General features: G+C 41.9%; 1 protein-coding gene across 2 annotated transcripts in view; it reads right to left on the bottom strand.

Moving 5' to 3' along the window:
* The window catches only part of TTLL9 (tubulin tyrosine ligase like 9), a 787,629-nt gene that overhangs the window by 384,823 nt on the left and 376,000 nt on the right, over window positions 1-26,806 (bottom strand). For both annotated transcript variants that reach the window (XM_044090338.1, XM_044090339.1), the window contains exon 7: window positions 19,972-20,062. In XM_044090338.1, the coding sequence (XP_043946273.1) occupies window positions 19,972-20,062 (91 nt within the window). The remainder of the gene's footprint in view (window positions 1-19,971; window positions 20,063-26,806) is intronic.

Below are 26,806 nucleotides of genomic sequence, written 5' to 3'. Positions count from 1 at the left end.
ATGAGAACAGTTTGAAGTGAATTGTTTGGGAACAGAGGAAGTGATGGGAGGAAACAGAGCTTATAGGAAATGTGGAAAGTAACACAGAGAACGATAAGCAGAGGTAGATGGGAGGGGAGTTCAATTTGTTGGACACGTGGCATTTTTGAATTATGTTTTTGGAAGATGTGAATAAAATTCATGGATAGCTGGCTGACTGTAGGTATTTCAAGAGCAGAGTTTCTGGTTAGTTAAATATTTGCTAATGAAGGTGCTGGAATGTTATGGATTTAAAGAGGTATTGACTACACCTGAACTTTAAAAAACATCAGCAGTTTTTCCTGGCTTTATGATGCAAATGGTTTAAGCCCCGACTGCTACACAGATGACCTGAGTTCCAACAGTTGCTTGGGCACTGGAAGAGCTGGGCTGGGAAGAATGGAAAATGATGACATATCATTACTGGGGGAGGGAGGGGTGATTTCCCATTAACTAAATTGGTCCCATGCAAGCAGAGGCTTGTACAACAAGAGCACTACATCAAGGTTGTGGGCTTTGTACTCCAAGCCAGTGATGACAGTCCTTGTGATATATGTAGGGCAGAATGCATTCATCCAGAGAGAGTATAGGAGGTCTCTTTGGTGATGTGAGTACTCAGGTCAGCAACAGGCAGGGATATTGACATAACAGAGATGGCTTTGCAGGCAATTCCCATGCAGGTTGCTAAGATAAGGTGGGGCCTTGCAGTTACTGAGCTTGGAGATAAATATGGTCTGTCTTGAGCAAAAGATGGCCCTGGTAGGGGGAGGATGAAGCCAGACTCTTACATCATTTGGCATAAAGGCACAACCTCCTAGAAGCAGATGGAGGACCAGTTATTAGCAGTGTAAAATTTCTTCTCTGACTGCCTGGATGACAGCCCTTTCCAGTCAGCTCTCATTCTGTGTAGCTTGGGGTCTTATCACATTGAGAACGAATGTGCTGAAACTCTACTGCATGAAGGCTTGATGGTGAATGGACACAGATGGAAAAAGACTACAGAAAAAAAACTACTTCAGCGGTTCTGTTCATGTGCTCATCTTCATTTACTTAAGTTCTGCACTCCACAGGCAGGCATAGTGTGGTGCAACACAGGCTGGAAAAAACTTAGTTCGATGTGTTTTCTGAATCATACTGGAGCTTATTCTATGTATTTCCTATTGAATTTGCATCTCTATGAATTCTGTCTGTAATCTTTAAAATTGGGTGTAAATTGGGTGTATTTTCACATAATATTATGAAATTCCTAGAATCATTCAATTATAAGTTGGTCACATGTGGCATTGCTTTTAAGGCCCCCAGCATCTGACAATTAAAGGTGCCAGGATGAAATCACTTATCCAGTATCCATCCTTATCAACAGATCCATTTCAGAACATCAAGTCCCTGCTATTTGGAAAACCTCACATGTTATTCCACTACACAAAGAAGGCAATTCAACAAAACTGTTTGATTATTGACCAATAGCTATCTTATCCCTTATGTCCAAAATACTAGAGAAATGTAAACACATATAAATAATGGACTATCTACATACTAAAAAATTTCTGTCCAATACTCAACATGGCTTTTGTCCCTTCCACAGTACCACCACTGCACTACTGCCCTTCACTAAAACAGTTAAACATCGCAGAAACAATGGCAATTTTGCATCCTATGTCTTTCTTGATCTTTCTTTTTTTTCATTGTATCTTTATTTTTGAGCTATTTTAATGCCTCAAAATCACTCCAAGTGCTTTTTTTACAATTTTAATGTGTTTCCTTCAAAATGGCAGATGATGGGGCCTGCCTTGCTAACGTGATCTTCTTTTCTTGCTTTCATTCCTTCTTCCTAGAATACATTCCAAGTCCTCTTTATCTGACTTATGCTAGACATAAAGAAGTGGTGCTGTTTTCTCATGCCATTAAGCTAGAATGGCAGGACTGTGAAGCACTGTCGTTTAAACACACTTTCTGTAACAAAGCTGCTTCTATGTTTACCTGACTGAGCCTAATTTATGTGTCTGTCAGAGCTTGTTCTATGTTATAAATAGCTGTTAGCTACTCACAACAAAATAAAGTAGATGAATAACAGTTTTTTGTAAGAAGCATCTTTTGTAGTCCTAAAAGATTTGACAAACCCTCCCCCACACTCTCATGCTGAGGTGTGAAAACTCTCACTGCAGTAAATGATCCATGCTGTATATTTACAGGTGACAAGTAGAGGAACTCCAAACTTAGTCTGTCTGCTATTTCCCAGTGCTAGTTCCTCAATTATTTCTTTCATGTTCACCCTCCTTTTTTCTATTTCATATTTATTTATACTTTGGTAACTAGGAAAGTGAACTGGTCCCAGGACCCTTTTCAGCCACAACTTAGGCTACACTGGCAAAGATAATAACAATTATTAAATGCACTTAGCAATACAAAGAAAAAAATACTGACATAAAGACACTGACCAAGACTGCATGTGCAACACATAGCCAATGTGTGACAATGACCAAGTAAACCATTGTGCAGCATTTATTAGAATGTATACATTACTAATACTTAATTATACAATTACTGTCCATTAATATTCAAAAACGAGCATGCTGATTGGCCAGCCCAACCAGCGTGCCTGTTTTAAATCCAAGAATATACCAACAGGAAAAGGACCGATCACCCGGACTTTTTCCCATTAGTATATCCCATAGATGGCACAGACAAAACTAAGAGGATAATCAGGTATGTTCTGCAAAACTAAAGAAACTTACCTGATTATCCTTTTACTTTTGTCTGCCCTGCCTTTCCTGAACGTAAAAAGTCTCCTGGTTTCTTTCTTTTCTTCAAAATAAATTAAAAAAAAAAAAAAAAAAAAAAAAAAGCAGCAGAGATATTCCTTTCTCCGTTGCTACCTTTGCACAGCACAAATGTACTGCGTAAGTGTGGGAACACAAGTCCCATACGCATGCGCAGTAAATAAAAAAAAAGCCCCAGAATAACTGCAAAACACGGAAGGGCAGCACGGAGGCATTATACAAAGACAGTATTTAAGAATAGTAAGTATTTTTTTCTTAAATAATATCATTGTATAATAGCAATAACCCACGGCTGAGTATGGGTAATCCTGAATTTACGCATGGTTGGTGTGGTTTGGTCACTAGGTCAAAGCCTGAGTGACCAAACAAAGGCAACTGTCAGTAAATCCAGCATTGCCCACACACAGCCATGGGTTATTGCTTAACTATAAATAATTCATTGTATGCATGCACACACACACACACACACACACACACACACACACACACACACACACACACACACGTGTGTGTGTGTGTGTGTGTGTGTGTGTGTGTGTGTGTGTGTGTATGTGTGTGTGTGTGTCTGCATTTAAACACAGTTAAGTACTTATGATTTCCTTTTCTTAGTGTTTTTAATGCAAGGGCACATAGTAAATGTATGTTAAAGTAAATTCAGCTGTATATTATTGTTGCACTCTAACAATGTAAGGACTAACTCAAAGTCAGTGGAAATCTCTTACAATGAATCTGCATGTACCAGATATGCATCTCCCATTGGAAGGATGTCACAAAAAAGCATAAAAGACATTTTTTATGAACAGTATCAGTGCACCTAGTTGATAGGATTGCCACCTGACTCACTTTTTGCAGTTCTGGCCTGTGTGTGTGTGTGTGTGTGTGTGTGTGTGTGTGTGTGTGTGTGTGTGTGTGTGTGTGTGTGTGTGTGTGTGTGTGTGTGTCTGGGTGGGGGGGCTTGAAAATGGTAAATGCATTGATACTTTACACAAAAAAATATTTATTTATTTCCAGTTTGATAACCGGGGAAGTCCACTGGGCCCGAAAGCCCGTTTTCAGTGGAGGCCCAGGGAGAAAAGCTCCATATTACAAACACATTGCACACTTAAAGCTCCACATTCCTAACACATTGCACACTTAAAAAATTTACAAACAAGTAAAAATAACACTTTTTATACACTTGTATTGTTAGCATAGAAGAAAAAATATACATAGATATGAAATGCAAATGAAGTAAATCAGAGAAGTGTAGGAAAAAGGAGGTGCAAAGAAATAAAGGAGAAGAGATGCCAGGAGGAGGGGAAAAAAAAGAACAGTTAGACAAAGATTCATTTTATGTTTGTGGTGAAAGATACATCTTATGGAAATGGTAAAAGATACAGTTGCAAGAATAGGCATATAGGCAGTGGGGAAGTGAAGATATAAAAAGAATTTACATAGAGTTTATACAGGGGGAAAAAAGATAAAGAAGTAGAGGGTGGGGAGCTGAAGAAAGAGTTGGAAGAAGAGGGGCAGGAGGGAGAATAAGAAGTTATGTGCCTACCATAACGTTCCATGTTAGTTGTCTTCTTCTCACCTTCTTTCTTGCTGGATGGGTTCGGAGCCGATCTTCGGCTCCGACTCGGCATACTACTAAAGCTCGAGAGCTATTTACTGGCTCGAGGCCTCCCCATATCCCACAATGCTAGGCGTTAGATACCCAGATTTCGTTTGGCAGAGCTAACACCATGGAAAAAATTTTTTAAGGACACCTGTCCAAACTACAAAGGTTTACCTACAGTACTAAAAACAGAGGAGGACATAACCAAGTAAAACTCAGCCAGAGGAAGAAGGCCTCAAAAGGGATTCTTCTTGGTCTGTCCAGGCTAGGGGGATGAAAGAAGGCGAGAAGAAAACAACTAACATGGAACGTTATGGTAGGTACATAACTTCTTAATGTTAAGTTGTCTATCTCGCCTTCATTCTTGCTGGATGGGACAGCGTCCCTAGCACCTTAGCCCTGGGTGGCTCATCGGAACAGACTCTTGAGCACAGTGGAACAAAAATCAGCTCGACTCCTGGAGGCCATATACAACTTATAATGTGAAATGAAAGTATGAGGAGTAGCCCATGTGGCTGCAGCACAAATAGATTCCATTGGTAGTCTTGCTTGAAAAGCTACCGACGTAGCTAACGCTCTGGTGGAATGAGCTTTTGGTTTTGTAGGGAGTTCTTTATGTCTCAATTGATAAATCAAAGTGATAATAGAGGCGAACCACCTGGATAAGGTTACTTTAGAAACTGGCAGGCCCTGCTTTCCCTCAGCATATGATAGGAAGGTTGGTCCGATTTTCTTGTTTGTTTAGTCCTATCCAAATAAAAATGTAATTGAACATCCAATTGGTGTAACTTTTGATCAGCTCTGTTCGAATAGTTAGAAAAAAAGACAGGTAGATCAATAGCCTGATTCAGGTTTGTCTCAGAAGGAATTTTGGGCAGAAAAGAGGGATTAGTCCTGAGTGAAACTATCCTTGTGAAACACAAGATAAGGAGGACGAATACAGAGGGCTTGAAGTTCCGCCACTCTCCTAGCTGAGGTGATGGCTACTAAGAAGAGAGTCTTCCAGGAGAGTAATTTTAAGGAACAGGAGGCCACAGGTTCAAAGGGAGGGAGAATCAAGGAAGTTAATATCAGGTTTAAATCCCACAGAGGTGGGGGATCTCTAACCGGGGGCCTAAGTAAAATAGTCCCTTTAAGAAAGGCCTTACAAACTTTGTGGGACATGATGCTGGTTTCTGACAGGCCAGCGTGGTAATTAGCGATAGCAGCCAATTGGACCCTAATGGTGGCAGACGAGGATCCTGCTCGAAAAAGTTCTGCTAAAAAATCTAGAACATGATGGACTGGGGCTGTAAAGGGGTCTATATTTCTAGCCTCCGCCCAGAAAGAGAAACGTTTCCACTTACTAGCATAAGTCTTCCTGGTAGCAGATTTGTGCGAAGAAAGGATGATTTCACGCACTGGCTGAGAAATATGTGGAAGCCTGGCTAAGGCTGGAAGTGAAGCAACCAAGCTGTGAGGTTGAGAGACTGAAGGGATTGGTGCAGCCGTCCGACTGATGGACCAAGAGGTCTGGCACTGGGTCCAGATTCCAAGGCTGCTCCAGCAGGTGATGATGCAGGAATGGGAACCAAATTTGTCGAGGCCAGTAAGGGGCAATGAGGATCATCCTGGATCCCAATGCGGTTGCTTTCTGAATTAGTTTGGGAATTAAGGGAAAGGGTGGGAATGCATACAGAAGACCCCGGGGCCAATCGTGAACTAGAGCGTCTCGGGGAGTGGCCGGGCAGGGGAAAGAGAGTGAAGAAATCATCACACTTGCTGTTGAGAGGGGTTGCAAAAAGGTCGCAGCAAGGTTGGCCCCATCTGTGGAAAATTCTGTCAGCTACTAACTGATTGAGAGACCACTCGTGAGGCCTGAGAATAGCTCTGCTTAGCCTGTCCGCTATGACGTTGGACTTCCCTGGGATGTGCGTTGCTATCAGAAACCCACTGCCAGAGTCTGAATGCTTCTCAACATAAGGGATAGGACCTGGCTCCACCCTGTTTGTTGATGTACCACGCTACAGACATATTGTCTGTGTGAATTGCTATAGTCCCGGTGGGTAGAGAGTCCTGAAGAGCTTGCAATGCTAAAAGTACCGCTCTCATCTCCAAGACGTTTATGTGCAGGTGGTACTCTAGAGGTTGCCAAGTGCCCTGGACAGTCCTGTCCTGAAAATGCCCCCCCCCACCCGATCAGGGAGGCATCCATTGTCACCATGGCAACAGGAGGAGGAAGAACAAACGGTCTGCCCTGAAGTGCTTGAGAGGAGACCATCCACCAAGAAAGGTGGTCTTTGCATGATTTAGTGATTATTATGTTGTGAGACATTGGAAGCTGTTGAAATGACCATTGGGTAAAAAGCATCCATTGAAGAATCCGCATGTGAAAACGAGCCAGGGGAAGTAATGTGATTGCTGCTGCCATGAGACCCAAAGTTTTCAGGACAAATCTGGCCTGAATTCTCTTGCACTGTAGTAAGGTCTGGACATGTCGGCGAATGTCTGATACTCTTCCTATGGGAAGTTTTGCCGACAGCTCTTTTGCATTTAATCCTGCGTCTATAAAGGTTATAGATTGACAAGGTGACAATGCAGACTTTTTGAAGTTTATAGAGATACCTAGCTCGGAGCAAGTTTGGATGGTATAATCCCTGGCTTGTAGTAGCTGATGCCTGGTGGAAGCAGTCAGGAGCCAGTCATCTAGATATGGAAACACCTGGAATCCTCGCCATCTCAGGTGAGCCGTAACCACTGCCATGCATTTGGTGAACACCCTGGGGGCTGTGGTGAGACCAAAGGGCAGGGCTCTGAATTGATAGTGACTGGCTCCCAGCCGGAAGGGGAGAAACCTTCTGGAGCGTCTGTCTATTTTGATATGGTAGTACGCATCCTGAAGATCTATGGAGCACATCCAATTGTCCTGACCCATAAAGGGTAGAATGGACAAGCGTGACCATCTGGAACTTTGTTCTTTGAACAGATTTGTTTAACCTGCTGAGATCCAAAATGGGCCTCCAGTCCCCTGTCTTTTTTGGTACCAAAAAGAACTTGGAGTAAATCCTGGATCCTTGCCGGTCTGCTGGGACTGGCTGGATGGCCCTTTTTCCTAGCAGTTTTGAAATTTCTAGTACTGCTTGTTCCCTTAGACCTGGTGGAACATCTGGAAGGGACCTGTTTGCTTGTACAGGGGTGTGGACAAAGGGGATTTTGTAACCCTAGGATATGATAGACCGTACCCATTTGTCTTGTGTGAGGAGTTGCCAGGCTTCTGGGTACAGTGACAATCTTCCCCCGACTGCCTCCGAAGGTGGACAGTCTGGCAGCCTCTCAGGGGTGCTGAAAGGGTTTGTCAGAGAAAGATTCTCTGCTACCCTGATTTTACGGACCCCCTCTGCCCCTCGGGCGGCGTCTATTATTGTTCCCTCCTCTGCCCCTGGAGGGGAACTCGCCACATGTGTCAGGTACGACTCCCTGGGGTTTCCGAAACCACATTTTTCCACTCTTCTGACCTTTAGGGTATGGTCTAGAGGGAGTAGAAAAATGGACTCCCACAGCAGAGAGAGTCTTGCCTTCCTGCTCACACCTGGTAAGGGTATCCTTCACCTGCGGTCCAAACAGAGCCGAACCATCGAAGGGGGTCTTGGTGAAGGATGCCTTAAAGGGGTCAGCAAAGTTACATAACCGCATCCAGGCATGTTTTCTCAAAGCCACGCCTGTACCTGCAGCCCTACTCGCCCCATCGGCTGCATAAGAAATGAGCCGCATGGAGGGTTAAGGGCAGTCCAGTTTCCCCTCTGTCTAAGGATCTCTAGGATGTCTGAAAAGGAGACATCCTCAGAGGGGGACCTTGGAGACCCTTCCGAATCCTCCAAGTCGGTATCAGACGTGACTGACTCAGGGGAGTCAACATGTTTCCTCTTACATTTTCTCTTCTGAGGGGGCTCCTCTGAATGATCAGGGGAGGCCTTGGAAGAGGAAGATATGCCCAATGGGGCGACCTGGAGTGTCTGTTCTCCACGCTTGGGGTCAGGAGGGTGGACAGAGACCGATGCAGGCACCATGGGGGGAGGAGCCAAAGGGGCCGATCGTGGAGCCGACACAGGAGTCAGCACACTCCTCATGACCTCGAAGGCACCCCTATCAGGCAGAGAAGAGGGTCCCCACTCCGAAGAGACATGAACCCCTCCCGGCACCGAGAGGGACGGCTCCGAGGCCGATGTCAGGGCCGAACTCACCTGCGCCGAGACCCCGAGAGGGAGAATGGGGTCGGACAAGGTTCCGATGCCACTTGCCCCCTTGGAGCTGACGAGGGAGCCTCGGCGCCCGGATCCCTCCAAGGACGGAACCAATGAAGAGATCGGAGCCAACGAGGGAGCCGAAAGGTGTGGTATCGGCTCCGACGTTCCTACAATTTGAGCCCTGACAAGCTCCGGCTCCGAACACAGTGGTAGAGTCGAAGGAGGAACTGCTGAAGACACAGGGATAGCCACAGTCTGTTGAGAAGGGCTGGTCAACATTTTGGCCAGGGCCTGCGAATTCAGGAGCCTACTGACCACCCTCTCTAAGTCATGATCGGATAGCCTGGAGGACCGAGAGGAGTGGGACCTATGGCTTCGCTCCGATTGAAGCAATGGAGACCTTGGAGCCAAACGAACAGATTCTATAGAGGGGGACCTTGAACGTTTTCGGGTCAGAGAAGGTTCCCACACTAAGGTCAGAGCCGACTGAGGTCTCGAGATGTCGGTTCCAGCCAGAATCGACGAGGAGGCAGGAGCTCCACTCGGCAACGGCTCCGAACAGGGAGCCGACGGTTTGGCGGGCTTTAAGGATTTTCCCGATGGAGGCTTAGCCGGGGATCCTTCTGACTTAAGTAAGGCTCTCAAAATGAGCTTGTTCCTATGCTCCTGCAGCACTCTCGGGCTGAAGGCATGGCAGACCGAGCAGGAGTCCTGCAGGTGTAGGGGACCCAAGCAATAAACACAAGAAGTGTGACTGTCTGTCAGAGACATCTTCTGACAGCACGAGTCACACTTCTTGAAACCTGAAACTTTGGTATCTTTAGACATATTGGTAATGGGATACCAAAGGGAAAAAAATAACTAGTGCTTAATCAAGGCACACACACACACACACGCACTAGATAAAACTAACACTAATAATAACTATAGCACTATAACCACACAACTACCTTACAACTAATAAAAATATACAAATATACAAGACTAACTAATTGTGGCTAAACAGGGCCTAACACTACCCTAACGGGGGGGGGACTCTCTAACAACAAGAACGAGTTTTTGAGTGGGATAACAAGGGGAACACAATGTATTTAAACTAACAGGGAAGGATTATCTAAAAATAAGACAATATAAAGGTAATAATACAAAAAAAGATTTATACAACCTGGAGCCAGTAAAATCGCAACCTCATAGCTGAAGCGGCAAACGAGATCTGGGTATCTGACGCCTAGCATTGTGGGATATGGGGAGGCCTCAAGCCAGTAAATAGCTCTCGAGCTTTAGTAGTATGCTGAGTCGGAGCTGAGGAGAACCCATCCAGCAAGAATGAAGGCGAGATAGACAACTTAACATTATTGAAACCGGGATGTAAATATTTTCTGACTTTTCTTTAAATGTCACAGAATTTTTTGATACTACATTTAAGTTATCTTACATATAAACTATTATAAATAACATTTAAATCTTAGCATTTCAATACTGTGTTGCTGTTTATGTAAATTTGTCAGAAGACTTGACAATTGGCTTTAAACCCCTGACTGATCAAATTGCTTTCTTTTGCTAGGAAAGGGGAGTGTTAAGTTCTCCTCCCCTCTGCAATAAAAACAGTGGAAAACAGTTCCACAGCTTTCTCTTTTTTCTTATATCATCTGCTGTGTTCCTGACATTAGCAGAATTAATTGCCCATCTAAAACTGACAGCAGTACCTGACAGGGTAATCTACAGATTTAACTGGTGGAGATGAATTTCTCTGCAAAGTATGTGAGAAGTTGAGTTAAAAAAAAAGTAGGTGGGATTTCCCTTCCTTCGACTCCAATGTAAGGAAAAAAGAAGTTATGTACTCACCATAACGTTCCATGTGTGTTGTCCATCTCACCTTCATTCTTAGCAGGTTGGGTTCAGAATCGATCCTCAGTTCAGAATAGGCCTATACAAAAGCTTGAGGTCTTCCACTAGCTCGTGGCTAAAAACCCTGTCCCATCATGCACTAGGAGAGCTCCCCAGATCTTGTTTGCAGATATAGCTCAATAAAGGTTACTAAATATGTTATAGAACAATAAAGAAGGCCAGAGAGCATTAATAGCCAATTGCATCAGCTCGATCTTCCAGGAGCAAAGGGCTAGGGGAAGGAGGGTGGGATGTATGAATGAAGGTGAGATGGACAACACGCATGGAACGTTATAGTGAGTACATAACTTCTTTATGTGATGTTGTCCTATCTCGCCTTCATTCTTAGCAGGTTGGGACAGTGTCCCTAGCACCATCTTTCTTGGGTGTCTCAAGGGAGAATATTCTTCAGAACAGTGGACCCAAAGGAGGTCCTGTTCCTGGAGGCCAAATCCACGTTGTAATGAGTGATAAAGGTATGAGGCCTTGCCCATGTTGCTGCAGCACAAATGGTATCAATTGGTAGTATCACCAGAAAGGCAGAAGAGGTTGCAATGGCTCTTGTGAAATGACCTTTTACTTTATTGGAAAGTTCTTTGTTTCGAGAATGGTAAGTAAAGGTAATACAATCTGATAGCCATTTTGAAAGTGTGACTTTAGATACAGGAGCACCTTTCTTAGAGTCTGAATATGATACAAATAATTTGTCAGATTTTCTGAAGTCCTTTGTCCTATGCAAGCAGAAATGTAATTGTCTACGTGCATTCAGTTGGTGTAGCATATATTCTGCTTTGTTGTCATAGTTGGGGAAGAAAACTTGCAGTTCTATGGATTGGTTCAAGCTAGATTCTGAGCATATTTTGGGTAGAAAGGATGGGTTTGTTCATAGAGATACTCTGTCTTTGTGGAAAAGCATGTGGGGGGTTTTACTGACATAGGGTTACCACTTGTCCCACTTTGTGAGAGACAGTCCCTCTTTGGGCAGTTGTGTCCTGACAAAAGTGTAAAAATGGCAAATGTCCTGAGATTTTAGGACAACATTATTTCCTATATTTTATGTAATAGTTGCATAAAACTGCTAATCTGTATCTAAAATACCTAAATGTTATAAGAAACAGAATAAGCAACTAAAATACTACAAGAATAAGCTTTTATTTAGGCAAAAAAGTTAAGTTCTAACCTTTGTACTGACCGTGGGTATATGTCGGCCTGTAAAATCTGATGTTTGTACCAAAACTGCCCCACTTTGGCCATTTGAAAAGGTGGCAACCCTATACTGGCAATGTTTGCAGCTCTGAAACTCTTCTGGCAGAAGTAATGGCTATCAAAAGAATCATCTTACAAGTCAAATATTTGAGATTGCAGGATGATGCAGGTTTGAATGGGGGAAGAATCAAACAGGATAAGACAAAATTCAGGTCCCATAGTGCTGGAGGTGTTTTAATGGGTGGTCTTAGTAAAAGAGTACCTTTAAGAAACACCTTGCAAAGTCTGTGGGACATCACATTAGGGCCCGATTCACCTAGATGGAAATAAGATATCGCTACTAACTAAACCCGAATAGTACCTGCAGCTGCACCTTCTAAATAGTTTAGCTAAGAATTCAAGAATGGAAGCTATTGGGGCAGAGAAGGGATCAATGCGATTATTCAAGGCCCATGTAGAAAATCTTTTCCATTTGCTTATATGTAACTTTCTCATTGAAGCCTTATGAGACGGGATCAGGATATGTTTTACTGATTGAGAAAGGTCAGGGAGCCTGGCTATGTTTGGAATCGGAGCAGCCAGGCTGTCCATTTGAGAGTTTGAAGGAAGGGGTGGAGTGTCCCTGATGCATGAGTCAGGAGGTCTGGAACTGGGTCCAGAATCCACGGCTCCTACTGGAGACAAGGCCAAAGGAAGGGGAACCAGATTTGGTGAGGCCAGTATGGGGCGATGAGTATCAAGTTCCTTCCCAAGAACTAGCTTTCTGAAGAACTTTGGGCATCGATGGAAAGGGAGGAAAGATGTAGAGGGGACTGGAGGGCCAATCGTGTACAAGTGCATCCTTTGGTGACTCCTCTGGAGGGGGGATAAGGGCAAAGTAACTGGTGCATTTGGGATTCATGGATGTGGCAAAAAGGTCGCAGCAAGGCTGGCCCTATTTGCAGAAAATGTTTTCCACTACTTCTTGCTTTAGGGACCACTCATGAGGCATCAGAATCACTCTGCTGAGTCTGCTTGCTATCACATTGGATTTCCCCAAAATGTGCATTGTTATCAGAAAGAGTTGGGAGGAGGTCACCCACTGCCATACTCTCAGGGGCTCCCGACAAAGGGAGTAATATCTGGTTCCTCCTTGTTGGTTTATGTACTACATCACTGACATGTTGTCTGTCTGTATTGCAATAGTAACCAGCGGAAGCGAGTCCTGGAATGCTTGCAACACTAAAAGCACTGCTCTCATCTCTAGGATGTTGATATGCAAATGGGCCTCATGATCCTGCCAAGTGCCTTGGACTGTCCTTCCCAGATAATGCCCCCCCACCCTATCTGGGAGGTGTCTGTAGTCACTGTGGCTAATGGCTGTGGAAGAACAAAAGGTCGACCTAATGTCAGATGAGTGGAGTGAAGCCACCAGAGAAGGTCTGTCTTGCAAGATTCTGTGATCAAAATAAGGTGGGACATGTGTAGTTCCTGCATGGACCACTGAGTGAACAGCAGCCACTGCAGAATTCTCATATGTAGACGTGCTAATGGAATCATGGTTATTGCTGCTGCCATGGTCCTCAAGACCTTCAAGACTGTTCTTGATTGTACTTTTTTCTTGGAAAGTAGGTTTAGGACCTGATGACATAGGACTTGAACCCTTTCAGGGGGAGTTTTGCCATCATTTTTGTTGTATTCTAGATCTGCGCCAAATGATATGCTGAGATGGCAGCAAGGCAGATTTTTCATAGTTTATTGTGATTCCTAGGTGAGAGCAGAGATACAAGGTGGTGTCTATCACTTTTGATAGTTGATGCTCAGTGGTGGCAGTCAGGAGTCAGTCATCTAGGTACAGAAACACTTGGAATCCTAGGTGTCTCAAGTGAGCCATTACTACTGCCATACACTTGGCCTCATTAGAGCCCCCAGAGTGTTCACCAAAGGGCAGAGTACGGAACTAGTAAAGACTGGCTCCCAGCTGAAAGCGCAAATGATTCCTGGACTGGCTGTCCAGAAAAGGGAGTATTGACTGCAGTGTTACCATCTGGAACTTTGACTTTCTTAATGATTTGTTTAAGTTGCTGAGATCCAGGATGAGTCCCAGTCCCTGTTTTTTTTGGAACTAAAAAGAACCTTGAGTAAGCTCCAAATCCTATTTGGTCTGTGGGGACTGTTTGGATGACTTTTTTGTCTAGCAACTTTTGTATTTCTCAAGCTGTCTGTTCCCTTCGACTGGGTGGAATGTCTGGGATGTTTTTTGTGTTTGGGATGGGGAAAGAAAAGGGCATGGAGTAACCTCTGTATATGATGCTTTGTACTCACTTGTCTTTTGTTATTGTTAGTCAGGCTTCTGGGTACAAAGATAAGAGGCCTTTGAATGCCTCCAGAGATGGACAGGTGGGTCTCCTTTCAGGACTTACCAAGGGAAGCTTCCCTGTCACCTTGGTTTTTTGGACCCACTCTACCACATGGTTGGCGTCTTCCATTAGTACTTCCCCTTCTGCCCCTGGGGGAAGAATCACGATGTGTGTCCTGGAAAGCTCTCTGGGATTTGCGAAACCACATTTTTCTTCCTTTTTGACCCTTTGAATAAGGTCCGGTAGGTAGGGAAAAACAGACTCCTATGGCAGAGAGAGTCTTTCCTCCTTGTTCATACCTGGTTAGTGTTTCTTTGACTTTTGGCCCAAACAAGGATGAGCCATCAAAAGGGGCTTTCACAAAGGAAGATTTAAAGGGCTCCACAAAGCCACACAAGCTCATCCAGGAATGTCTCCTTAGGGAAATTTCTGACCCCACTGCCCTGCTCACTCCATCTGCTGCATAAGAAATGAGCCTCATGGAGGAGTTTACCACTGAATTTAAGGTGGAGAGCTGAGAGAAAACCTTCTCCAATACCCCTTCAGCTACTGAACCTTGGAGGGTATCTCCTAGCTCTTTCAGGAGATCTCTCTGAAGTCTAGTAAAAATGAGTCAGATAATTCAGTGATCTAAGCACAAAAGTCGCTGAAGAAAAGATGCGCTTTCCATATCTATCCATCGTACAAGACTCTCTGTTCAGTGAATGGACAGAAGAGGATGCCCCTGAGAGTTCCTTTTTGGTGGCTGCCACCACCACCACCATAGCATCTACTGGGACACCTTTGGTTAGAACATTTTTACCTATTGGTGCTATGATGAATTTGTTTGGCCTCTGAGGAACAGGTCCCACTGAATCTGGAGACTCCCACGCCTTTTGACAAACTAAGTCCATCAGTACGTTGAAAGGTGGAGACACCCAAGTAGCGGAAGGGTGAGACCCAAAGGCCTACAGATATACAGACTCCTCCTAAGAAGGAGTGACGGACTTCCAACCAACTCTCTGTTTTAGTATTTCCAGGATGCCCATGAAGGAGACATCCTCAGAGGGTGACCATGGGAACCCTTCTGAATTATCAAGGTCTGTATTCGATATGATGGACTCCTCTGGGGAGTCTAAATGCTTCCTGTTGCATAGCCTCTTCTGACAGACCTTTTCAGAAGGGCATTCTGGAGAGGTTTCAGAAGAGAGGGGGTCACCCAATGGGGCATCCTGAGGCCTAGGGTCTCTGTGGATGCATTGGTGCCAAGACAGATACCGGTGCCTTTGGAGGAGGAATGTCCCAACCCGAAAGTGGACATATCTGTAGAGACAGCAGTCTCCTCATCACCTCAAAAGCCCCCCGCCCCTGATCTAAGGAAATTCCCGTCTGCAAAGAGCCAGAGGGAATCCCTGGAACCAAGGGGATTGGCTCAGAGGCTGAGGTAGGAGCTGGGCTCACCTGAACTGAAGCCCCAAGAGGCAAGTTTGGATCCAACAAGTGTCCAATCCGACTCTCCTCCCCAGTCCCGACTGGAGAGCATCAGCTCCTAGGCTCCTCAAGTTCAGATGGAACCGAGGACGTCATAGCAATGGTCGGACCCGAAGATCCTGTGATAGATCTTGGCTCTAACGGTTCCACTATGATCAGTTCTGGACATTCTGGCTCCGAGGCCCGAGATCGGATCAGAGGAGGAATCAATGGTGAAAGAGTAGGCTTGGTTGGTTCTGAAGCTCTCTGGGTTGGAAGTGACAACAGTTTGGCATGAGCTGGTGTCTTTAACAGCCTCTGCACCATGCGATCCACGTCACCACTGGACAAGCTCCTGGAAGATTGAGATGCAGCAGGAGATCTGGAGGACTGCAACAATGGAGACCTTAGGGTGGGAGATACTGGTTCCAATTCTGGGGACCGGCTCTGCAAATGAAATTCCAATGGCACCGAAATAGCTGGAGGTGAGGTAGAAGGCTTCTCGGGCCCAATGGCCTTCGGGTCCAAAGATGAGACTTTTGGCAATTTTTTTCTTGGCTTTGATTGAGTACTCAAAGATAAGGACCTTTTCCCCGACTTTTCAAACCTTGAAGAGGGGGACTGGCCTGATTTTGAAGGACCCTGACCTTCTTCAATTGTGTCAAAAAAATGGGTCTTCAACAAGCCTCACAAAATGAGTTTGTTTTTACTTTGCAGTAATACTCTGTGAATAAAAGAGTGACATATGGCACAGAACTCTTGAAGGTGAACAGCTCCAAGACAGTACACACAAATGGTGTGTCTATCAGTCAGAGACATCTTTTGGCTACACTTGTGATGCCTGCGCACTGGCCCAGTAATCAAGGAGCCTCAGTCCTTACCACTAGCACCAGTGAGGTGCATGCACATTGGGGTCATAACAAGTACACACACAGTAAAGTACAATTTCTGTTAGGAGCACACAGAGATCAGCCAGTCAGTCTGCGGCTGGTTTCTCCCTCTCTCTCCAGATCCCCAATAAGACTACCCCACTGGCACAGCTATAGGGTCCAGATCTCAGCCTAGTGATCAAGCTAAAACCTCCAGGACCCTCTCTGTCTAACCAGTGCTTCATGTCCCTGCCCAAGTAGCTGACACATACACACTTCAAGATTTGATTTAGATACAGACGCACAGAGACTCCTGGGGAAGGCTGGCACAGGTTCTTCAGGTTTACCCCCTTCTCTCCATACTATAAGGTAGAAATCACTGCCACCAACCACTATTTATCAGCTGCCAATAAGGCCCTTACCAAAGGGTGTCCAATGTTACTGTATAATATTACTGTTATCCAAATTGTAAGTGTGACTGAGCAGCAAGACTATTGGAGTGGCTTGGACAGTTTCACCAAATATATGCAAGTACTCTAGAGCTTAAATTATCTCTACAGAAAACAGCCACAGTTGAAAGGTTTACAAATATTTAATAATAAATAATAAAAACACAAGGCAAATCTCATCAATTCAACACAGTGCTAATCAAGAGTTCAGAAATCATAGGAAACTTTAAAATAATATTGTAGGATAGTCTGACATAAATATAGGAATACAAGCTAGACTAATCTGGATAAATTTCTATCTAACTCTAAGAGAAATACTAAAGTCTAAGATCCTACTTACAGAGCAAAGCAAGTGCTGGTGAGCTGATGTCAGTGTCAGACAAAATCCAAAATGCTCAAATCACTCTCTCTGAAATAATCTTAAATTGATATACACATTAGTGCTGAGTCATTTCACATTGCATCATTTTTGACACCTCTGCTGAAGTTTCCCAGGTTCACAGAACTCAAAATTTAACATTTGTTTGTAACTTGCACCTGCCAGGAAACCACAGCAATAAAGGACACTTTACATAAAAAACCTAGTAATTAACTCTTGTCCTACGACTATAGAATGAATTTCTTAGTCCAAACATCCTGTCTCTGAGCTTGAGATCAAACAGTCACAAAATGCTTCACTTATCAGCTTTCTTCCAGCAGGCTGCACTGTGGTTACATTTTTTGAAGCTCATAACATATAACACAGCTTTCTTACATGTAGTTTTCTTCACATTTGTAAAACAAGCCTATGGCTTATATTAATATTTACAATGACATACAAAATTATATCTAGTTAGGCTGGCAGCCTTCACAACACTTAACACATTTCTTAAACCCAGACGGTTTAGCTTCCTTGGGATCCTTTAAAGACATTATAGTGGTCAACAACAACAGCAGAAAGCAGCTAACAACTTCATAAAAATATATATGTATTATACTACTACTTTTTTGTATTATTTGTTTTTATAAATAATAATAAGAACCTCACCAAAGACACTCTAGGACAAAAGCCCTCTAACTTAAATGGGCAAAGGAGCTCTCTAATTTAAGCAAGCTATCCTTAAGGAAAACACAGAGAGAAAAGCCCTCTAAGTCAAATGGGCTAAGGCAGTTCTCTATATAAAACAAATCCACGTAGGAAAGTAGAAAAAAGGAATAGGAAAGCCCTCTAAGTAAAACAGGCTTTTGAGAAATAAGTTAAAGCCGGGATAGGGGAGAAAGTCCTTGCAAGAAAAACGATGGCCAAACAGCAACAACAACTCAGTAGAGAAAACAGAAGTGCACACAATCAACTCAGTAAACTTTAACTAAAAATAGTTTGAAAAAGGCTAACAATTTCCAAAAAATATAGAGAAAGATTCTACTTAGCCAGAGCCAGTAGGAAGAGCACCCAATCTTGTTTAGTGGCAAATGAGATCTAGGGAGCTCTCCTAGAGCATGATGGGATAGGGTTTTAGCCACAAGTTAGTGGAAGACCTCAAGCTTTTGTGTAGGCCAAGTCAGAACCAAGGATCGGTTCTGAACCCAACCTGCTAAGAATGAAGGCAAGATAGGACAACATCATATTAAAAGTTTTAAAAAGTACAACCAGGTTTCGGGCACCTACACAATGCTGGAACCATACTGTAGGGAAACCTAACGATTGAGTTAAACTGTATGAGAGGGTGGAGTTTTCCTTTAACAAAATAACCAAGTTTTCCATAGACTTCCCTTTCAGGTCACATCACTATACAGCACTCAAGCAACTTAACTGATTAGAACTTTTTCAGATCTTACTCTGTAATCAACTAACAATAGCCCATAGAATTCTCAACTAACCAGAGAAAACCACTGCCCTCCAAAATCTACTACATCCATACTCCAGCAGCAGGGCCCTTCACTCTGGCAACAACCCCCCTAATAAATGTAACCAAAGCCAATAATATTGCTGGACACTCCCTCTACTCCAAACTATATAGCTAAAACCTGGAATACACTGCTTTATAATATAACTTTTACTACCAGTTTAACTCATTTTTAAAAAAACACTAAAAACTCACCTATTACAAAGCTATGCTCATGCACCACTCCAGGATACTAGTTTTCTTACTCTTAGCCAAAAAAACACTAATTTTGAACTCTCTTTAGTCTCTGTACATAACGTCCAATGTCTTAATCTACAAATGGGCAAAACCCATGTGTCCAATTTCCTTGTATGAGTGTTACTATCCGGTTTAGTTCACTTCCTTTACAATAGATTATCTACCTTAACAATGTTAAGAGAACTATGATTTTTAATCTATGTTAATATATTATTATATGTTATGTTTCTATGTTATTTACTCTTCCATTTTACAATTTTGTAGAATCTCCTGCTTGACTATGTAAAAATTTTTAATATCTTGTTACGTACATCCCCTTCTGTGATACAAGATCTTCACATATCTCATCAACATGTACACAGGATCTTTTTCTATGTCTATACTGTTTTTGAAATGATGTACTTCACATATGTTTTTATGTGGAGCTTTTCTCCCCGGGCCTCCACTGAAAAAGGACTATTGTCTAGTCAGACTTTTCCCATAAACAACTGTAAATAAAAATAAATAAAATAAAATATGAAAGGCAAGAGTCAGGGACTGTAACCAGGCTTGCACTCTCTAGTCCCTGTGAACTGAAGAGCAGTACTGGGTCTTCCCCCAGGTGGCTCTCCTGTGGCACAACTTCACAAACTCCATTCCCTGTCATCAATAAGATGATCTTGATCACTGTCTCCCATTCTTCCTCTGCTAACTTTCCCAGTTCTTAGGCTAATACCTGAACCTTGGTTATCTGAAACACTGGCAATGCCCCTATCCTTCGAAATAATGGAGTCAGCACACAGTTTTATACTTGATTTTGTGACAGCTGCACATGTAATTACAAAGGCAGAAGTGACACAGTGGTATTTTCTTAAGGCAGGGGGAAATGCTATAAAAGCAAATCATTTCTCTCTTTATATCTTGGCAGAATTTTAAGGTCATTCAATGAAATATTTTTATTACAGAACTTCACCAAAATACTACTAATTTAAAATTATATATTTTAAACAGCTGTTGAGTAAGATTCACATATAAGGACTGATGTTGACATGTACCTCCAATAAGGTAAGGATTTTCGATATAACGCTGTGCCACATAATTTTCAATCTGTGTTTCTTCTCTGAGATCATCAGATTTGTTTCCATCCTGCAAGATAAAATTGTAATAAAGTGAGAAATTATATCTTTAAAAGTAGACATTTTGGAACACTGCTACTTGTCCATTGTAGTCATGGTGTCAAGAGTAATAATCTAGTTACTATTTCTACAGCAAGAAAAATAAACTAGAGAGATATTTTATAGTAAATATCAAACCATCATAGGCAAATATTACATGAAATATAACAATAAAGTAGCTTTTCTCAGGTTAAACCAGTAAAGCTGCTGGTATTAAAGAAGGCTCTAAGTCAGTGATGACAAACCTTTTGGGCTCCATGTGTCAAAAATTCGGAAAAATTACTATTGTGACTCTGCTGGTGTGTCACTCCCCCCTCTCTCCCCGAACAAAAGAGAAACAATTCTTTACATATCCATTTATTTTAAAAAATACAGTCCAACTGTGTGTTGCCATGTATTATAGAAGTAAAAGAAAAATCAGTGACTTACAATACAGAAAATGACATGCTCACTGATAACTGGGCTTAAAATAGTGCACCACAAAAATTACCTACTTTTAATAGCCATTTTGAATTGAACTGAAAAAAATATGGAACACATTGCATTTGATTTGATTATCAATTAATGACTTTTATGTTGCTGAGTCTTAATAGATAAGTGCAGGGTCACATATTTCTTGTATTTTTGTTCATTCAGTTTCTTTGGTAACTCGCATATATCTCAAATGTACCTCATTACGAGGAACGTACCTCATTTGGGGTCTTAAAAAGTTCATGTTCCTCAAAGTTCCTCAATGTTCCACATTGAAAGACTTTGTCACACATTCTGTTAGGAATTTTTTTAAGTGAAATCCGTGGTAAATAGAAACAAATCATATTAATTCATTAAAAGATCTTCTTTATAAGTAAAACCAGCATATTTTAACCATCCTATGGCCTTCCTAGTTGAAGTTGTTAGTAAGCCATTAGTAGGTGTTCCACATTTTGCCCATTTGTTCCACATTATGAGGGCTAGTGTTCCTCATTTTGGAGATGGAAGGATGAGAGCTATGGTAACTCGGGTGCTGATGAACGCTGGTGTGTCACCTTTGACACGCGTGTCATAGGTTCGCCATCACTACTCTAAGTGATCTAGATTTCATTTGAAGAATATTATTGATGCTTCTGTTGCTAAGCAAGCAATTAATGCCTGACATGGTGTGTGCTGCTGTAGAATAACATATGCTCAGGGATGCTCTTGAGTCCCAGCGCAGCAGGCAGAAGGCCTCTACACCCTTAGAAGGGCAGTATTTCTACAACAACATACACCCTGGTGGGACTTACTGCACTTAGAGAATGGACTTTCTAAAAATATTATTTTTTTTATTATTATACATATATTTTTTATATTTGTGATGTAAAACAGTTCTTCCACCTAATGTTTCAGACTTGTTGTAGTATATGTAATTGTTGCTGGAAGAAGCACTTTACATACAAAACATAACTTATATAAGTATTTAATATCTACACAAAAAGATACACACACAGACATTCAGAAACACAAACAGACAGACTCACACATATATACACACAGAGAGAAATTGTCACCCAGACATGCATGCATTCACATGGGTGTATATAAATATATATAAATATATATATATAAATATATATATATATATATATATATATATATATATACACACACACACACACACACACACACACACACACACACACACACACACACACACACACACACACACACACACACACACACACACACACAAGCTTTTCTTTATTTTATTTTATTTACTTTTTCTTTTAATTTTACTCTTGTTAAAGAACAAAGTGCTATTTAGTGGTGTAAAAATTATATCCTTTTGCTTCTTTTAGTCTCCAAGCTTCACAGCAGCTTAATATGCTACTGTGAAGTGGTGAGCCTAATTTTCAGTGGGCGTTATCTGTACATTAGCATCCTGTTGGAGAGCATTCATTCTCCAATCAGGGTGGTAATGTGCAGGTCACCCACTCACTAATGTAAGTTACTACATCTCCTTTTCTTCATATGTTCACAAATGTGGCAAGATATCTGAAGAGAACATAATCCCAGTCATATACAATATGTACTTGCTGAGTTATCTAACTTCAAGCAAAGCAGAGATTTTGCCAACTATGCGCAGTTATTCACTCTGTTACCCTATTATTTAATTTCTTTATACAAACAGTGGAATTTAATCAGTGATTTCTCAAATCCTTTAGGTAGGGGTACACTTTTGGAGCAGTTTGACTTCAACAATTAGCTTTTCCCTTGATTTTTGGTCCTGAATGTCACAGTAACAGCCATGGCAGCACCTTCAGAACAGGGTAATGAAGAATCTATTTTTCCCATGCCAGACTTTCAAAGCCACATTAGTACTGTTGTGTAAGTAAACATATCATAAAAGTATATGTTTGAGGGATCGCTGCTGCAGTAGCTTTAGCTATATGTGTTATATCCTGCTGATGTAATAGCCGGCCAGCTTCCAAAGCTGCAGGTCAACTTCCATGAACCCAAACTATTTGTCAGCTCGAGATGAGCTGATTAAAAAGACAGTTTGGGTGCCAAGCCCTTCAGAACTTTCATGCCAACAGAGAGAGGGAGGCCGAGCCCTGAAAGAGCAATGCTAGGAACAACAAAAATAAATATCCACACCCTGGTATAAAAAACACACCAAAAAACAAGGAGGATGGAGAGTGGGAGCAGCTACTGCAGCAGTAGTAATCATTCAATCATCTACTGTTAAGGTAAGTTTGCATATACAGCTGTACTATGTTCATCATACTGATCACTGCTGCAGTAACTTTAGCTGTTTGCATAGATTATCTTACCTTACTACATTTGGGAGGTGGAAGAAGAAGGGCCCAGGAGCCCCTGAAGAATGGTCATAGTAAAGCCTGATTTAGACCTAGAGAAGGAATTAAGCATGTAATGCTTTGTAAAAGTATGTACAAAGGACAACGTTGTTTCTAGGATAATTCTAGAATCCAACCCTTTTGAAAAAGCCACAGATGATGCCAAGGCCCAGGTAGACTTGACCCTGTCTGGAATATTTTTTTTCTGGTGAGTATGACAAAAAATAATAGCCTTAGATAACACAGGTTGTCCCTTCATCTTACCTTCACAAGAAATAAACAACTGATCCAAAGATTTGAAAAATTTAGTTCTGTCAAGATAGTACTAGAGTCATCTGTGGACATCCAAGGTATGGACTATCTTTCTCTCTCATTTTTAGACTCATTAAAACAAAGAGTTAGAAGGTCACACAAAACAATAATCAGAAAAAACTAAATGAAAACTCCAACCAAGCTAGAACTTCCAATGAGTGACCTCCCAAACTTCCTGTAACAGAGGCACATGGGATATATGCAAATGACCCTTATGAACATCAGGTGCTTCAGCTATATGGCGATTCTGATTGCCCATGACTTTTACATTTGAATTTGTTATAATGGATAATATCAGGCCAATAAAGCCAAGCATAGCATAAGCAGAGTGTTTGACTAAGCATAAGAAATTCAGGGTTGTTATACCCAGCTGATGTCCATTATCATTAGGGTGACTGCAAAATATCCCAAATAACAAATTAAAACAAAGGGTTAGAAGGTCACACAAAAAACAATCAGAAAAAAACTAATGGGCATCAGCTGGGTATAACAACCCTGTGTTTCTTATGCTTAGTCAAACACTCTGCTTATGCTATGCTGACGAGGTCATAACAAGGTCGAAATATGCATATCCATAGCTAGTTGGGTTTGGCTTTACTGGCCTGATATTGTCCATTATAACAACTTCAAATGTAAAAGTCATGGCCAATCAGAATCGCCATATAGCTGAAACGCCTGAGGTTCATAAGGATCATTTGCATATATCCCATGTGCCTCTGTTACAGGAAGTTTGGGAGGTCACTTATTGGAAGTTCTAGCTTGGCTAGAGTTTTCATTTAGTTTTTTCTGATCATTTTTAGACTCAGGAAAAAATGTGAGATGGTTTGTTTGGCTTAAAGAAAGCTTGGATACCACTGTAGGAATAAAAGGATTCATTTTCAGAAAAACTCTCTCTCTCTCTTTCTGTGGAAAATCAGATGGGGTTGACTCACCATAAGAGCTTGCAACTCAGCTACCCTTCATGCAGATTTCACAGAAATCACTAAAATTGTTTTCACTGTTAAGAACCTCAAGTCAGCCAGGTTAGCATGTTCATATGGAACAGCTGTTACCTTCTCTAACATAAAATTAAGATCCCAAGGATAGGTCACTGGTTTTCTTGGAGGCCTCTTACACAAAACTTCTTTCAAACAATTTTGACAGGAGAATCCATCGAAATATAAAGATCCATGGGCAGACATGCTAAAATGGCCAATAAATGAACCTTGATACAGGAGCAAGAAAGGCGTAGCACAGTAAGTTACACAAATATTGTAAAACTAGAGAACAACCAGCAAAGGGTTCTGATTATGTTATTGGCACTAACTAAAAACCCTTTTCCATTTGCTAATATATTATTTTTAAGTAGCAAGCTTTCTTCCTTCCATGAGTACATGCTGCACATCCTCAGTAAACAGGTATCTAAAGGAAATTAAGATCCTATCATCCAGACAAGCAACTGAAGTTGATTGGGATCAGGGTGTATCAAACACCCCTGATCTTGTGTGACTAGATCCATTCTGTGAGGAAGCTTATGGTAATTGGCCCTGCCCATTTCCAAAAGAAGGGAGAACCATGGTTGCCTGGGCCAGAAGGGAGTTATCACAATGATCTTGGGGACTCCTCCTGACTCTTCAGAAGCACCCTGGATATTGGAGGAATGGGTGGTAAAACATACAGGAACATTCCTGTTCAAGGAAAAGAAAATACATCTGTCTTCCAGGCCATCTTGCATGGAGTCCTGCAAGAGAATCTAGCCAGTTGATTGTTTAGAGAGAAGGCAAAGAGGTCTACTTGAGGAACTCCCCACAGATGGATCAATTCTTGGAGTTACTATCTGTGAGGGTGTGCACTAGTCTTGCTCAGCTTGTCTGGCAAGCAATTTTGCTATGACAGAATGTAGGATAACCATAGAGTGAGATTGTGCTGTGAAGTTATATCCCGACTTACATGGCTAATATGCAAAGGGAGTACAACCTGATTCCCCCTTGGCTGTCATTGTACTGCATAAGTGTGGTATTGTCTGTAACCACTTGGAAGTGGTCCAGGGGACCAAATATGGTTCAAAGCATTAAGTATCTTGATTAGGACAAGCAACTCCTTGATATTTTATGTGCTTGCATCTGCCTTGGTTTCCACACCCACCATGCACTTTTATCCCTCCTGAAACTGATCTGCAAGCAGAGTTCAAAGCATTTGTGGTGAATGACTGCTTTGAAACAAGGAGGGAGAAGGGGAGACCAGGATTTAAAGATATCTGTCATCTCCATCAAAATATTTCTATTCTGAATAAAAAAAACAGCACTGTGATTTGAAAAGATAAAGGATGTTGATTCTAGGACCAAGGAGTATTATGAGAATCATAGATGCCATGAGACCCAAAATCCTGAGGTATTCACATGCAGTGACTGAAGTCTGAGTAGGAAATCTTAGAAACAGAGCTAGATAATAATTATTTTTTTCCTGTGAAAGAAAAGCTCTTTGAACCGAGGTATCTATCTAACATTCCAGAAACACAAGCTTATATGAAGGAATCAAGAAAAACTTTTGAATGTTCCCTTAGAATCCCAGCTTGTGTAAGAGATCTCTCATCCAAGACAGAGATTCCTGACACTTTGAAAGAGATTCTGCAAAGATAATCAAGTATCTAAATATGTGAAAATGTGGATACCCTGTAGGCTGCAATGAGCGATAACTGGAACTAGACACTTTGTGTACAATCTTGGTGCAGTGGATAGTCTAAAGGGTAAGGCAGACAGAGGACTGATAATATGTTCCAGACATTCAAAACCTTAAGAAACATCTGAAGCTGGGATGAATAGGGATGTGATCATAACCATCTTTTAAGTCTTGTGTTGACAGGAAACTTTACAGAGGAGGAAGAGATAACAGGTTGTGAAGTGATGCCACTTTGAATTTGGGCTGTATCACAAACAGGTTTAAGAAAGAAAGAGCCAGAACTGCTCTTCAAGTGTTTTCTTTCTTTGGCACTAGGAGCATCCTTGAATAAAACCCCTTTCTAATGTAGGAAGGAGGAATGTCCTCCCACTGCCTTCTGTAACCTTGATAAATAGTTTTTCAGAACTCATTTGTCTGAAACAATGTGTTGTCAAAGAGAAAAATGGAGATTCAGACTTTCTGGAAAAAAAAATTGGCCAGGGCGGGAGGGGGTCACAAGACATATTGAACAGTCAAATTCAGACTTGTTGGACTGTCCTTGGTTCAGAAAGGTTCAAACTTCTTTTTGGAATCCTCTTACTATTTCTTCTTAAATGACCGTTTATGTGCATTTTGTTAAGACTGTGTATTTTTTTTTTCAAATTGAATGAGGAGATAGGAAATCCCATGGAAAATTTGGAAAAGGAGGGCTGAAAAATCTTAGAGATTCCCTGGATCAGCTTGCCCCTTTCATCACACTTTCTGATCACCTCTGCAGCATAGGAGCCAAACAATAAGTCTCTAAGGGAGAATTTAAAATCTCACTTTTACCATCATCTGGAAGGTTCCGAGAATACAGTCATGCAAACCTCAAAACAGTACCAGTGACCACAGCCCTAGAAGAAGTATCAACAGAATCATACACATACTGTAAACAATGAGTAGTGATCTTT

This window comes from Protopterus annectens, chromosome 12.part0 (genome assembly GCF_019279795.1).
Source record: "Protopterus annectens isolate FY-2018-M chromosome 12.part0, PAN1.0, whole genome shotgun sequence".
Classification (NCBI taxonomy): Eukaryota; Metazoa; Chordata; order Ceratodontiformes; family Protopteridae; genus Protopterus; species Protopterus annectens.
The sequence above is the reverse complement of the archived record's forward strand: the minus strand, read 5'-3'. Positions and strand labels throughout refer to the sequence as shown.